Here is a 16,093-nt window from a genome sequence, read left to right as displayed (position 1 = left end):
ATTACTGACGAGATATCACCTCTACTATGAGTACTTACTTAACTTCCAGGCATTGATCAACCAGACGTGCAGGAGTCTCTCTCAACCAATCACAGGGTGGCGGAAAAAGGCGGGAAGATGACACAAAACTGTGACCAATTTGGCAGTGCATGATATGAAGTGGAGCAAGAACGAAGGCTTAATATGAGTAAGTACAAACACGTTCTATCTGATTACTGGTACGTCCACTAATCAGCATTAACCGATAGGATGCTATTCGAAGATAATTAAGTGCTTAAAATATAAAAGACGCTCACAGCAAAGATTTATGATCGCTTACTCATGCTTACTCGTGCTTACTCATGTCTGTAATATTTGCATTGTAAGCTTAATTCAGGTAAGCTTTGGTCCAGTTGAATGGTATCGTACCCCTTGCAAGCAACACAGTACCCCGAGTTAATGCCTTCTGATCTCAAGCCATAACGTAACACGTTTGATCATGTTTCTGTCTATTAACTTGAAATTTCACGGGAGATTGCCCCATTTTGAATTGTGTAAAACGTGTTTGGCCCAGCTCAAAACTTCAAACTGGGAGTCAACTTCCTCGCGCGGTAAAATCTGCAGTTTCGATCCCACCCCTCTGACACGGCAAAATCTTTTTGAAATCCACAAGAAACCAATGAATGAATGACGCAACCTTAAATTAGTCAAGGTGTTAGTTTGTATAGGTAAATTATCAAATGATCTGTAGTGCAATTTGGACTAAATACGCACAAGTAAATTTTTCAAAGACTACGAAAAATCGTACGAGCCCGTGTTGGGCGTGTGCAATTTGTAGTCTTTGAATTATTTATGGAAAGTCCTGGAAACTGTTACCAACCACCTTAAAACCCATACATATATGCAATTGAACTTCAACTGAACTAGCTTCTTTGGTTGGTAGTGGAGAAATGTTGTTCAAGTGTTTTTTTCGTAAGTTTATAGACTGACCTGCAGGTGAGGTCCATGAACTTGGGAAAATAAAAAACAGAACGAGACCAATATTCTCTAACACAGATACGAAACAAGCTAGTTCAATAAAGTACTTATTATGACAGCTCTTTTTAATCTGCTGATAAACGGTGTTTGATTCCATTCTTTTGTCAGTTATGAAGTTAAGGTTACCGTAGACCTTCGAAACCGTGTGGGGGATTTGCGTTTTTCAAAATTGATCTCCTGCAATGGTCTTCGTCGTAAAACGAGTCGCTGTATTTTTGGACATCAAACTTTAAAACGTGTCGCTGTATTTTTGGACATCAGACTTGATAGAAATTTTCCAAAACAACCAATAGGAATATCGACAAACTCTCACACGGTTTTGATGATTGATGTCTCGTGAATGATATAATGCAGTAGCTTTGTTGATGCGGTCGAGTTTGATAAATTCGCTCAATGGAACGTCGGTCGTTTCGCGCTTTTAGGTCGTGCTCGCCTTATGATTAAAAAAAATTGAGGCAAAACAATTTTTATCAAATAGAGCATTCTATAACCTTTGCATTGATATATAATTTGTAGTGGTTGTCTTTAAGACAGCGCGGTAATATTTTTTTTCGCTAAGGACACCCGCGAAGGTTTACGGTAACCTTAAAACATTAATTCTGGTTTTGTATGCCGGAATAGAGGGGTTGGGGAACTCTCAAATTCTGGATTCTCACTACTTTCACTAATATTGTTTTACTGAGCTTGGCTCAAAAATGGAATCCTTCTCAATCCCACTATTGCACCATTGATGGATTGAAGGATGAAGTTGCACAGTTTTGGATTGAGTGATGCCTTTTTCTACAGTTGAAAGATTGTCTTGTTTGTGACAACTAGCTCATCTCTTAATAATAAGTGTTTTCATCTCAATTGAGTGAGCAACAGATTGAAAGCTTGTCAGCAACCTCACCCTCTAAATTTTGTGAATCATTATGTAGATTTTTGGGGAGGGGTAGCATATATCCTGGTGAGCGAAAATTACACCAGATGAGTGCATTTTGAGAGTCACTTGCCCAAAACGGCGAGTGCTGTTAAAATTTAGTTTCCAACACTGGTTTGCCAACAGGACCCTTGGAGGGAGACGGGTAGTAGAAGTAGGACTTTGTTGAAGTGTCATAGTAATTAACTTAAAACAAACTAATTGGGGACACTAATTAAGTAGCAAGTAAATACATACTTTGTATTTACAATTGTAGGGCAAAACAGAAAGACTTGCTGGCCTCCAATCAGCCTCAAACCAGAGACTGTTTGGTCCATAAGGAAACTCAATCAGTCTTGTTGGGCAGAAAATTAACCAAGTAAAGCAACAGCAAAATTTTCAACATATATATTTATTTTCAGCTCTTATATAATAGGTTCTAGGAACATTTAATAATGAAAGGCATTTTCAAAATTCATTTTTTCCTAAAACTACTCCCTAAAAAGTAACCTAATGTTGTAGCCCTAGCTTTAAGTTTAGGAATGCAGCAAGGACTTCAAATACTGCTGTAAAATGTCAGGGAGGGCTTAGATCTTTTAAAACGGTGTTCTTTGTCTACAACATGCAACTTAAATTAAATGAATAAATTATACTTTAAAATCCCTAATATCGTAGAAATCCTTGTACACGACCATACTCCTTCTCCCTACATAATACACCTGGTATATTCATAAAACCAAACTGCAGAATAATATTTATGTACACCTAAGTATGGGAATTTTCAACATTGTTTTCTTTTTCCCGGGCTTTTACAGTATAATTATGCAACATGCATCATTACACTTTGCTGATCCATGGATATTTCCTAACAGTTCACACATACTCTTTAAAATTGACTGAATAGAGATTTGTCTCAGTTGAAAAACACGTGTTGTAATTCTCGGATTTTCACATCTTTATTCATATTCACCATAAGTTTTTATGTTTGATCCAGCAGTAATGCTACTGCATGCAACATTTGATGGCTGGTTACCAGTAAAACTATAGCTGAGACAACTGTTTTGTCTTGTGGCTGAAATACCATGATACTTTATTTATTTTCAATTTTTTTTTCAACAATCACTGTAAAAGGAAAGCGCAGGACCAAGCTGCAAAGAGATGTATGTAACTTGCAATTCAACACAGCATGTACCAAAGCCAAAAAGAAACATTTGCTTCACACTTGTCACCATTACAATCATTTTCAAAAGATATCCAATGATTCAGCGAAAAAAATACAGTGATGACTTTGAGAAACAATTTTTCAGCATAAAATGTGTCACAACTAATGGGCATAAATATATGATTTAACACTTCCTCTGAATAAAGCTTATTTATTTCCTCCAAAACAATGTAACATTGTGGCACAAATTTCTCCCTATAAATACCATCTTCTGTACGTCACCACTTTCTCTCACAATTGACTGTTTTTTGACACATCACACTAAAAGTCGATCACTAGCCCAGATGAAAAATCACCTTTTACATAATTGTTTTGAAGATGTTCAAAAATTTGTCATATCCATACTCAGTAATGGACATGTGCTAGCCTGACTCAATACATGTAGCTACAGGTCTAGTGACTTTATAACTCACCTAGCTCACTTTTAAGCACATGCTTATCCAAGCCAAGTTGTGGCACAAGCCACCGCACTAAGCTTTTTAACCTCGCTGGTTCAATTTATATTTTTGAGAACTTGGGCGTCTTGTCTAGTAAAGATGTTAGCTGTTCACAGCAGTGGTGGAGAAATTGAACCAACATCTAACACAAACTAAGCACATTATTTCTTATCTTAACTTCATACTATCAATGTTATTTAATATACTAGACATGAGGCAAATTGTTTCCCCTTTTTCTCTGTGCTTTTGAGACCTATTGAAAGCAGTCAATAAAGCACAAATATTTTCCTAACGTTTTCAGTTTTTTTCGAATTTATCATAATACAAAATGCTCTAACTCAAAGTTAAATTTCATGGACTGATACATTAGCAGAATATTAAACTGGAAACTGTGTGTTAATGCCGCATACCACTATTACTGCATCCAAAGTAAATTGTTGTTTGTAGCTAATGTACAGATCAATACAGAAAAATACCTTGTTATGTCTTACAGTGTTGGCCAAGCAGCCTCGCACAGTATAACCAAGTCAGTTCATCAGCTTAACTAACAAATAATTTCTCTACTTTTGTAATCAATGCATACTATGTAAGTTTGGATGGATTTGATATTCATTACAAAATAACACCTCTGCAGGTGAAAAAGTTATAATCAAATTGTGTAGTTCCAGAAAATATCTATACCTCCCCTACAGAAGGGATTTTTTCTAACACCTCCCCACCCCTCTGGAAATTTCATTAAGCTTCATACATTTCTTTAAATTGTTTGGTCTCATAGAAACCCCCTACCCCCAGGAAATTCCAATCCCTTCTGTGGGGGGAGTATGGATATTTTCTGGAACCACACATTTCACATCACACTGGTATCCTATTTCCTGTCTTTCTAAGTCCTTCTGAAGACCATTTCTGGGATTCTAACAGACGATTGAAGAAAAGTTACAGTGGCTACAAAGGTGCTTGGGAAGACAGCAGAAGGACACCACATAAGCTTTTGGACTTTTCTGTAGCTTTTAGAAGGAAAGCGAGATGTTTTTGGTAATGAATAATGAAATCCATACAAACTACACAGTGCGTGTTGATTACCTGTGATCTGAAGTAACTGTTTTGTGCTGTTATGGGGTCCTTTACATTGTTTCTGGTACCTTGAAGAGCACATGACCAATTACTTCTAAACTAAATATTTTGGGGCCTGCCCTATTTTCTATTGTGAAATATAAACATTTTCTTGCTGCAGCTATTATACCAGATGGACAAAATCTGAGCAAATAGCATAAATATCAGTAAAGAAGTAGTGCCCAGATGCTTGCTTTTTGTCAATGGCTGTGGTTTAAGTGTCAATATTGCTTATAGGTCAGGGTTTTTCCCAAAGTTTCTTTGGGTGATATAGACACTTTAAGAAGTTGAGCAAGCTTACTCTATAGGCACTCCCAATGTATCAGTTTTATATGACACTTAGAGAAAAATAATAATGTAAAAAATTCCTCTTCATTCTTTGTTTCAATGTTCCACTTTTCAATAAACAGTTTAATGTTCATAGTGATGCACACCAGAGAGACAATTGATGGGCTCTAGGTTCACAGACTTTCGAACTCCCGTGTAAAATTCTCTGGAAATTCTCACATAGCTGTTGCACGAACTAAACCCAGCATTTTAGAGTGATTCCCATTCACTGTAACCCCCACATGACACTATTGGCTGAATGTTTTGCATTTTGCGGGGTAGAGTAGGAGATCTATTCTTCAATTCACACTACAATGAATATTAGACTCTTTGTTTGAAGAGTGGAAATTCAAAGATACATTACTATGGGAAAGGTTCATATCAAACCGTGAATTGCTCAAGTTGAGTGTAGACAGTGTTATTGTGAAGTTCCAAATTATTTACCTTGGAGAATTTAACTGTCAAAAAGAATAACTTCTAGAGAATAGCAAAACGGTGAAAACAAATAAAATTATGACAAATAAATAACTGATAATAAAATCTACGAAATAAAATTAAATCTTTTGTGACAGATATTAACACATGTACATTAGAAGAATCTATAAATATGACTTCTTCTAATCTTTAAAAAGAGTGATAAGATTTGTACAGCTACTGTCCAAAAATGAGTCATACTCCTACCACAGAAGGACACAACAAACAGACCAACTCTTCGAGGGTGACAGGGGTTCTGTAAAAGGATAAACTGTAACAAATGATGTTTTATCGGATGCTTTTTGTTGGCCACTCTGGTTTCTAAATTAAACCAGTGAAAGCACTGTTTCCCTCATTCCCTATTTAGGTAAGTCAGGTTGCTGACCTGTTTATCTATAGATGGCAATAGCCAATGAGAAGTACTAAGCTTATCTATCAAAAGCTCGATGAACCAGTGCCATAGTAGTGCTCCTCTGTACTGGGAGTATGACAGTATCCTATCACTTTCAGGCTAAGATTTCAAATAATAACAATATTGTTGTAAATGCTATTAAAAATGTCAATATTTTCAGAAGCATTCGTCATTATCATGAAAATATAAACTAAGATACTTGTATCAAAGATTTTGCCAGACACCCATACTATGAAATTTGTTATTCGTCTCCACAAAGAAAGATTTTTCCTTCAAAGAGACAAAGCCTAAAAAGATACGCTGATGTGGCAATATGTTTGTAAAGAGGATAATATAATATAGATACCCCAAAGGAAACAGAAAAAAAGTGATGTGGGAAGTTTGTAGGCCTTTGCACCTCCAAGCTCTCCCCCAACTGCTTTACTTCTACGTAACATCATTACTCCAATAGCAAGTACAGCTGTAACACAGAAAACTACCACAGAGAAACCAAGATTACCAGCTGGAACATCAAATTTTTCTCCTTTGGCAGCCTTGACTATTGCTGCTATAGACCATGCCACACCCAGCCCAAGGAACACATTGACGGAATTGCTACCAGTCACATTACCAATGGATGAGTCTGCATACTCATCACCAACTGCGGCAACTTTGCTGGCAAATGTATCTGTGGATATTATAAACAAAAGAATGTGAGATTTGTGGCTCAAAGCAAATGTTACAATAAGCTCTTTGATGTGAAAGAAATGTTTTTAGAGGTATTGCCAGCTGCAATTTTTTTTTTGGGGGGGGGGGGGGAGGTAACAGGTTTGGGGAAGGTGTTTCAGAGGTGAAAGCACATGTGAAGATGTCTTACTGCATAAACCACCGACTGTTTTTAATGGATTTTATCTTTTGCATGGCAGTAAATCACAACTTCTGTTTTTTGTGATTCAGAGTGTATGAGTATTGCCATGGGGTTCAAGAAGATCTTTCTGGTGAGCTGATGAGTACAGTAATGGCTTAAAAGGATGTGTAAGTATTGATTCTTTTGTCTTTACCTGGAAGACTTGTTCCAAGAGCTACAAATGTAATGGCAACCACGCTATCTGCTAAGCCAATAGTACAACCAAAGTGGGAAGCCACATCTCCTATGATCATCGTCAACAGACCAATCATTACAATAGAGGCAACAAAGCATGCCCAGCCACCCCAAATATCTGTGGGAGGGACAATCGCGAACACAAGCTTCCAAAACACTGTCAGGTAGTGCATCATGTAGTCTCCATACGTTGGTGTCGTTGGTTCGTCACTTTCGTCATCGTCACCACTTCCACTTACTGTCAGGGCGTCAACAAACTGCTCTTTCCAAGATGATGTACCAACAACTAGTGCTAAATTAGCCTTGACTAGCAATTTGTCAACTGTGTTCTTGAATTCTTTGCTCTCAATTATGGTGACTTCTGCTTTTGAAGTATCGCCTGATAAATGACAGGAAGATTTTAATTCAAAGGAAAATTCAACTAGTGCAGAGATGCCAACATGCACAGTCTAGAAAGATGATGCACCAAAGGATTTTTGGGACTGATCAAAAAGAGCTTTCATGGTTCTTATCAAATGGAATGGAACAACCACACCTATCTGCTAAAACCTTTTTGAGTTCATAATGGAAATTTAGGCTCATTTTGTTGTTACAAATGCTGATAATAAATAAGCATTTAACTTCAAAAACATCAACAAACTCCAATGTCAAAGATAACCAAAGCAGACAAAATTGGGAAATGAAAGAACAATAAATATACTACAGAGAACAGGAAGAAATTATTACATGGTAAATTGCTGTTTCAGTACCCATTGATTTTTGAACAAATTCTGATGTTTTATGACCTAGCTGGGTTTTTATGTTGTAAAGCACTTTGTAAAGATGTGTTACACTACCTAGTCTAGGCTTCCCCAGTTCCTCAAGACGTTCTTTTTCTGCATCGTAACTGATATCAGTACCAGCTCCACTGTCGTCATCTTCATCCTTGACAACTTTTGGTTCCCCAAGAACAACATAAAAGATCTCATTCTTCTCATATTCTTCATCGTCTATGACATTGATCTCAATGTTTTTCCTTAAATAATATAAAGACGTATGAGCAAAATTCAGTCAGGTAAGTAACAAATATGTGTATAATTCAATTGAGCTGGGTCTTCAATAGTGTAGTTACTGTAAAACCCAAACAAAAGTAATGACTCAAGCCAATCACAAATTACACAGAAAATATTATTATTGAACACTGAACCAATCAAAACTCAATGCCAATACATGTAGGTGTGAATCTAAGTGTAGGAAAGTGGGTGGGAGTGAGTCACAGTTCGTGTTGGTTTTAGTTTTGGTTAGATGGCAGAGCTGCACATTCAAGTTTTTAAAGCCAGTCACTTAATGTGGTCAGGCAAACCAAAGGAAATGCAGATCACTTTTTATGCTCAAATGAAAACCACTCTAACAGGAGATTACATTAATTATTAAATTGCTAATTGAAGGTAAACAAATTAAATATACACAATGGGTGTAATTACAAGAAAATATAGACTGAATGGAATTTTACTGTTAACTGCATGTATGCGTGACTAAGAACTGTATTCAAATGTTCAAACTTCGAACTGAGCTACAGGTACATTGTGACTGTGGTGAAGTTATAAGTGCTCACCAGCACTAATTAATTACAAATGCTGCTGTAATAACTATATTTTGGCAAAGTATGAAGGAAATAGGCACATTTGATTAGGAAACACAGTGGTTCATAGTAATTGTCCTCCATAAATCATTTCCCAACTGGTAAAAAAGGCAATACACATTTTGGACCAGATCAGTCCACACATTCAAATAGCTGGCACATATTTGTTTGAGAAATTAGGGTTAACAAAACTCAAATGTCAATTATGTCTATAGCTTAAACTTAACGAATTGGGTACTTTATTTTATTTAGTTGTGAGTGGAGACCATTTTATCAGAGGAGTTGATTTCTACATCTGAATTTCTTCAGCTTTTCTATTTTTCTGTGTTTATTTTCAGCTTTAAAACTATAAATGATTTCAAAAACCAATGAAATAAATTCTTCAATAATTTTGTTTCCAAAATCCCTCTCCCATGCTGTTCTGTGTGAAACAATATTGCATGATTAGAGAGAAAGAGAAAATACTATGACATTTATGACCAACCACAAATTAGCAAGCACTCATAACAATGAATTTGCATGAAGGAAGAATTGAAGACACCTTGCTACACCTGAGGTCTTGTCACTATTCAACACTGCATTTTAACTACCAAATAAAAGAATTTCCTTGGAAAAGAAAGCTTCTAATTGAATTTCTAGGGAGGACAAAGCCTTTAATTGGCAAATAAGTGTTTTATAAAAAAAGTAAAATGAGAATGGACTTAATTTACACCCTTTCTTGTTAAATATTTATGTAAACTGGCATTCACTTGGATTGATATATTCAAAACCATATAAAAACCTCTGGCAGAGACAAATATCTGCCATTTAACTGATTCAGGAATTCAACTAATTGAAACAAATATACTTCAGCTTAAAAACTGTCAGACAAGTTTCATACTCCAATGGTGATACTCTCTCGCTAACTGGACTATTACTGTGTAAGCCAGGGCTAAATATAACTACGAGTTGAAATTTTTATTGTTTCAAGGTTGGTTTTCCCTACTCATTTTAAGAAGCAGCAGAATTTATATAATGTATACCTATGATACAAAGTTGACAGTAAAACTGGAATAGTTTAATCTTGTCTAGCAGAGACTGGCCCAGAATACTGGTTTAACCCAAATAAAGTGTAAACATTAAGAGAACACTAAAATTTTGTCCAATGTGGAAATAGAGCTATTGTAAGCTTCCACTAACTGCATGAAGGTATTTCCTTTTGACTTAAAACAATTCATCAGATGAGCAAGAACCAAAATATTGATGTAACTGAATCTATTCATGGAGCTTATTTTAATACCTTTTAAGGAAGGTGTTGGTCATGTCCAAAATTACACAGCTGTCTGTGAGCAATTTTATTTAAGCAATGAGATGAAGCGACAGTAACAAAGCCATTGTTAAATATCTGTGCACTGTTGCTTCAATGAGTTCTCCTTTCACTTGCAAAACCTGAACTGAAAATTTTTAATTCTACAGTGATATGTCACTCACTATGAATACTTTTACATATTTTGATGTAGAAATATCTATATTTACAGGAAGCAAGGATAATATTCAAGATGTCAAAATAGCCTCACTGAGTTCCTTAAAAAAGGGTGCAAAAATAAGTCAGGAATTTGTTCCAGCAAACAAATAGCATGGAGTAGGTTGTTACCATATTAATAATATACATGAAAAAATTACTCGATTCTGATTGGCTGAGAGCAGTGCAATTCAAGTGTAACACCAGTGCAAAAAGTGTAACACCGGTGCAAAAAGTGTAACACCAGTGCAAATTACACATCGTAATTCTGGATTATGATTGGCTGAAAGACAATAGGAAATTTTCGAAGCCAAAGATATTACGTAAACTGATAAGGAAAATTTTGCGTGGAAACTTTGAAAAAAGTTTTCTCGAATGAGAAAAATGGCTTCAAGAAAGGTCTTCTGGCACTTCCTCCACGCAAATTTTTTCATGTTTATATTATTAATAAGTAATCATACAGTTTTTCTCGTTCAATATGGAATTAATTTGCACGAGTGAGTTTTTCAAAAAGCTGAAATTGCACGAGCCAAAGTGGCTCGTGCAATTTCAGCTTTTTGAAAAACTCACTCGTGCAAATTAATTCCAAATTGAACTCGAAACCGTATGATTACTTATACTTATCACATGACGGGTATTGTTGCTGACCCTGAGACAGAATGCTTTTTCTTTTCGACAACCACTGCTAGGGTTGCCAGAGGCCAGAAAAAAAATTTCTTTAAGGTCAAGGAAAAGTCAGAGAACATTATTTTGAGTCAAGGGAAATAGACATTTTGAAAAAATGTCACAGAAAATTGAAATTATAACATGGCTGATTTAACACCATTGAAGACTGGGTGCAAAAAACTGCTTTAAGGTCATTCTTCACATTTGCATCGCGCATCCTTACTGCGCATAATTTATGGCGTCATTAGCGCATGCTCGTGCACGCACATATTGAAAACATGATGGATTTGCCTTGATATTGAGCTCTGTCAGTTGAAAAAATGGCTATAGCTCACCAACGAGCACGGGCACCCCAATTTTTTTTCCAGTCATTGTAATCAACTAATCATAAGCTTTGCGTGAGAAAAGACTGATCTGATTTCTATTGCTGAAAATTGAATAAATAAGAAAAATAGCAGATACACTGTGGTCTTTTCTATTTTGCAGTTTGGTAACCACGTCAAGAAATTTAGTTCAAATTTTTAATCAAGGATTTAGCTTTGTCTGAATCAAACTTAAAATGTTTATTTGTGTCCAACACAATGTATTGACTGTAATTTAATGCGTGCTCTTATGAGTCTGGGCTCACAAAGATTTTACAATTACTGGGAATGCGTTCTTATAATAAGCATTAAATAATGCCAAAATGGGGCATTTTCAATGCCTCGCTGCTTCTTAATGAGCATGGGCACCCCCCTTTTTTATTTCAAAATTGAAGTTATCATATGACAAATATTCAGTGGGCAAAGTTTGAACAAAAATCTATTGTCACTTTTATTTCAGAGGAATTATCTTAAGTGGAGGCCAGAAACCACCTGTACATATCTGATATTTTGTGTTTACTTATTTGGTCAGAGAAATTTTATCTTTGCCAGGGAATAGTCAGGGAATTTTGAAAAGCGATATCTGTGGCAACCATGACTGTAATCAAGTTACTATCAGCAATATGCGTAATCATGACTCATACATAAGAAGTTTTGACACTCTTGATGGAAAGTTCTGTTGATGAGATTAGATTCCAGAGAAGTGTTCCTGATTGTTAAAACCGAAAATATACAGCAGGATCGAGAAATTCAACAGAGAAAAGGAACTGCCTGAAATCTCTTTCTACCACATCACCAGCCATGGGGTCCAGATATTCCTTTAAATGTTTCAGATGTTTAAAATTAAGACAAAGAAAGCCAAGTCAACTGTTGTGGCGTTGTTACTTAAACATATGAAATGTGTTTACTGCTAGCTAAATACGTGTTTAAGATTATCCTTTGTGCTCACAAATATCAAGATAAACACAAAACTCCGGCAGACTTACATTTGGTAACAAATTAATTCGCGGCTAATTATCTTTCTAAACGCAGAAAGAACAACGTAATTTACGTTTATGGAAATTTGTTCCCTCAATGAGGAAACTGTTTTGCCATTCAAGCGAAGAGCAAGTTTAATAGCAGCCAAATATCACTAGAGAAATCGATACCAGAAATTAGCAACGCACTTACATATCTGCCTGACTTTCTCTGAGAGATTTGAATTTTGATCACCTTAGCTGAACATGCAGTTTTTACAGGAGAAAAAGGACGGCTAAAGGGTCTGTTAAAGTCGAATAAATTATCAAATCGCTTGCATAAATCAACACTGGAACATCTGGAAAATAGAAGCTAGATGTAAACGAGCGAACGACTCATCATCAGCACAGGCTAAATTTTTGGTGAATTCACAGAGGGTAGCGAGAATGTTCACGGGTTGACGTGGCCGTCACGACAATAAGAGGTTGAGTCGATCTACCAGGCATATTGTAAACAAAGGCACCCGTTTGATCTTAGATCGATTCATAAAATGGCATTGGCGAAACTTTCAAAAACGCTCGACTGCCTCAATTGATTTGTATGTAAATATGCTCGGGGCAATAAAAACTGAGAAGAAAAATCTTAAGTTCTCGGATAAAATCGTAAATAAGTTTGTAAATAATGCCGCCTCTCTCCCTCTCTCTTTTTTTAAACATTTTTCCACTCCTAACATTAAGCGAACAGGCAGAAGGGAAAACAATTACCGCTCTTTGTTATATTACATGTATTTTAAATTTGTAATCTAAACTAAGACAACAGCAAGAAAGTAAACCTCACCATGTTTCGTCGTTCATGAATTCCAACTCGCCAACAGCATCTTCGTAATCCTCGCCTCCACCTTTAGCTGTTCCCTCTACGGTGTGGTAAGGAACACGGACGGTGCCCCGAGCCCCCGTGTGGCGAATCACTTTGAGTTTAATCACTCCATCTGCCTCTGTGACAGAGTTCTTTTCCTTTTCAAATGTGAAAATCCCGGGATAATCATCATCTAGGATGGTAACAGTAGCGACACCATCTTTACCAACCTTTCCAGCCGGGCCTCGGTACGTGTTGCGCACCAAGTCGCCGTCCGCTCCCGCAACACGAACATTGCCCAGGTGCACGTAGAAGTGCTCGTCTTCTTCAAATATATCGTCGTCAACGATCACGACGGAGAAGGTCTTGGAAGATTCTCCTGGCCTGAAACAGATGGTGCCCTCCGTCTTCTCATAGTCCTCACCGGCCTTGGCCGTGCCGTCCTCCGTTCGGAAGTCCACAAAAACCGTGTTACTCGGATCACCGCCAGTGCGTGAAATGTTCATAAACACGCTGCCACAATTTTCTTTGACAATGTAGTGGACAGGATCAAAATAAACCCTGACTACTTGCGGGTCTTCGTACACGATATCTTGCATCTCCATCTTTGCATCTGCTAAGGAGCTACTGGCCTTCTCAAGCTTTTCGTGCTTCATTTTGAGAACATTCCCGCTGCCAACCATCTTGCGAGTGGCTTCGATTCGATAAAACGCTCGACTTTTAGGTTGAAGCTTGAGATTTTCTTGCTCCAGGAGACGTTCAACGGTCTCTCGGTCGGCATCGGGATGTTTTTGGCGAATGTCTTTCAAGGCTTGAATAGCCTTTTCGCGTCGGTCCTCTGTGAGATCGTGAAGAAGCTCGTCATCGTCAAATTCTCCACCACCTTCGGTGGCGTTCGGCTCGTAACGGCCATCGGTGAGGTTACCATCGACAAACCCGTCCTTGACTTGAACTCCAACAACGTCGAAATCGCCGGTTTGGATGACGGTCAAGCCTCCGCGTATTTGCTTTCTTCGCTTTTTTCGCAGTGCTCTGTAGAACAACAGCTTGCGGTCTGCTATGTAGGCAGCCAATACCATTATGGGAAAGAAGGCTAGGGTAAGAACTGCTTCCCAGATGTCCACTACATCTTTGGATGACACTGCCAGTATGATGTACAACCACACGTAGGCGAGCACGGACGTCGATGCTGTGATGGCAAATACTCGTAGATGTTTGATACGGCGAACCTCTCCATCAGGAATAACGTAAACACACACTGCAATAATAATCAATAGGTTGAACGCTGCAGAACCGACAATTGTCGAGGGACCGAGCTCGCCAGCGTTGAAGTCATTACCGCAAATTTCAATGGCTGATAGCAGGATTTCGGGCGCAGATGAACCCAGCGCCATGAGAGTTAAATTTGACACAGTCTCGTTCCATATTTTCACAGTTAAAACGCGCTCCTTTCCAGTTTGCTTGTCTGTTATCCTTATTTCTTTTTCTTTCGACGTTATAATTTCTATGGCTGACATGAAGCGATCGGAGATGATCGAAACGCCCAAAAAGAAAAACAGTAAGGCAAGCAGGTAGACAAAGGCTCGCCCAACAATCTCGCCAGTAGAAGGATTGCCTCCCCAAACAGGCAAAACAATCCCCGGTTTACAATCTGTCCTTAATTCGCATGTTGGATCGGCTCCATAGACGGTCTGTTGTAGAAAAGCGCACCATAATGCACATATTATGCCCGTCTGAAGCGCGAGCCTTTTAACGTACGGCATCTTTAGTGCCACTCTACATCTATGAAAGATAAAAGTGCGAATTGAAAAAAAATTGTCAACTTCGAAGTCCTTCCGACCCTAGGATGTTGACCGGACGCCGCGAAATCGGCAGAGCCCAATGAATCGTCAGTAGACTTGCGTTCAAACAGCGATCTCTGGTGTGTAAAAAGCATAGAGATGTCTTTTCACATTCAAATTATCGTCAGCAAGATGCCAGCTGCTTCCATTCTTACTGGTTGGTGGAAGAAAAGGATACCTACCAAGCAACTGACGGCGCTCGCCAATTGAAAAGAAGTTGAATTTGGTATGTATATATTATGATTGGCTGCGCATGCGCTTAACAACAGATGTGTGTTTTGATAATATATTAACGCCGCGAAACGGAAATATTCCTCCGAGTGGCGACTTGTTTTGATTTAACATTACTAGCATAGTAAATAACTAAACTAGCCCTTGTTTGAAGCAACGCCAGGAAAGCACGTGAAATGAGAACTTAAAATAAATTTTCCGTTGAAAACACAAGTGTAAACATCATATAATCTGTATATTTAAATGCTGTTGAGCAATTGACAACCAAATACAATGGCTTAAAACATTAAAACCACTTTTGTATTTTAAAAATGAATTTGAAGTGTGGCCTTTCATTTCGGAATGGCATATCAGCATAGTTTGTCCAACTGCAAAAACAGACTTGACAAAGTTGGGGGGAAGAACATTCTGGACTTACGGCCTTACTGATAGCCCGATGCAATCAGCAACCTGTTTTGCTGCCATACCAATCTGCTATTATCTTATAACTTCAGACAGCGTCTGACTAAACACAGAACAATTTGTTTTGCGATTACAGCCATTTACACCCGTTATCTGTCACACTCTCAGAAGGCTTGGCTATTCAATCCTTGGGGGCTAGTGTGCAGTGTCGAGATACCGTGAGAGTACAAGCTCAGTTGTAGCCTCCTAGTGGTTTGAATAAAGCGCTCAAGTAGCTGCATAACAAGTGCCTTTCTATTTCATCCCTTGTAGAGCAGACGTTTATTCCGCAAGAAAGCGTTTTTGTCCTAGGAAACGCCCTTCAATTGTTTACGGAGTAACTCATATAACAAAACGACCAAATTAATTGACACATTCAAGGGTAAAATTATTCCCTAAAGAATTATAGCTAATTGATACTTGAATTGACCGCCGAACCTCCTTTTTTCGACTGAACAAAAGCATTATTTTCTATTCAGCTCATTTGCTTTCTCATTTGCTACGCTGCCGAGTAGCCGATGTTTGAACGCTCATTAACAAGTAGTTAGTGTGTGAACATAGCAAATCCGAGCAACAGACAACGGAGTGTGATATAACTGACCGCAGATTAGTGGCATCATCGGATTAGAACCATTTACAA

General features: G+C 37.8%; 1 protein-coding gene across 1 annotated transcript; it reads right to left on the bottom strand.

Annotated features, from left to right (window-relative positions):
• Positions 1–2,311: 2,311 nt before the first annotated feature.
• On the bottom strand, positions 2,312–15,206 carry LOC110044665 (sodium/calcium exchanger 1-like). Its single transcript, XM_020750226.2, has 4 exons — positions 12,923–15,206; positions 7,815–7,993; positions 6,938–7,357; positions 2,312–6,564 (listed from the first exon to the last, which is right to left on the bottom strand). The coding sequence occupies exons 1-4, from the start codon at positions 14,701–14,703 to the stop codon at positions 6,185–6,187; spliced, it is 2,760 nt and encodes a 919-aa protein (XP_020605885.2). The 5' UTR covers positions 14,704–15,206; the 3' UTR covers positions 2,312–6,184.
• Between the last annotated feature and the right edge of the window lie 887 nt (positions 15,207–16,093).

Source organism: Orbicella faveolata, unplaced genomic scaffold (genome assembly GCF_042242905.1).
Source record: "Orbicella faveolata isolate gen_17 unplaced genomic scaffold, um_ofav_v1 contig_24, whole genome shotgun sequence".
NCBI classification, from domain to species: domain Eukaryota; kingdom Metazoa; phylum Cnidaria; class Anthozoa; order Scleractinia; family Merulinidae; genus Orbicella; species Orbicella faveolata.
This window is presented reverse-complemented; position numbering and strand designations above follow the sequence as displayed.

Bases quoted from the DNA above. Each gene is read 5' to 3' on its own strand.
- LOC110044665 (XM_020750226.2), bottom strand. From the start codon at position 14,703: ATGCCGTACGTTAAAAGGCTCGCGCTTCAGACGGGCATAATATGTGCA. The intron at 7,358-7,814 runs GTAGTGTAACAC...GTCATTTATCAG, and splicing joins ACTGGGGAAGCCTAGACTAG to GCGATACTTCAAAAGCAGAA. The intron at 6,565-6,937 runs GTAAAGACAAAA...TAATATCCACAG, and splicing joins TCTTGGAACAAGTCTTCCAG to ATACATTTGCCAGCAAAGTT.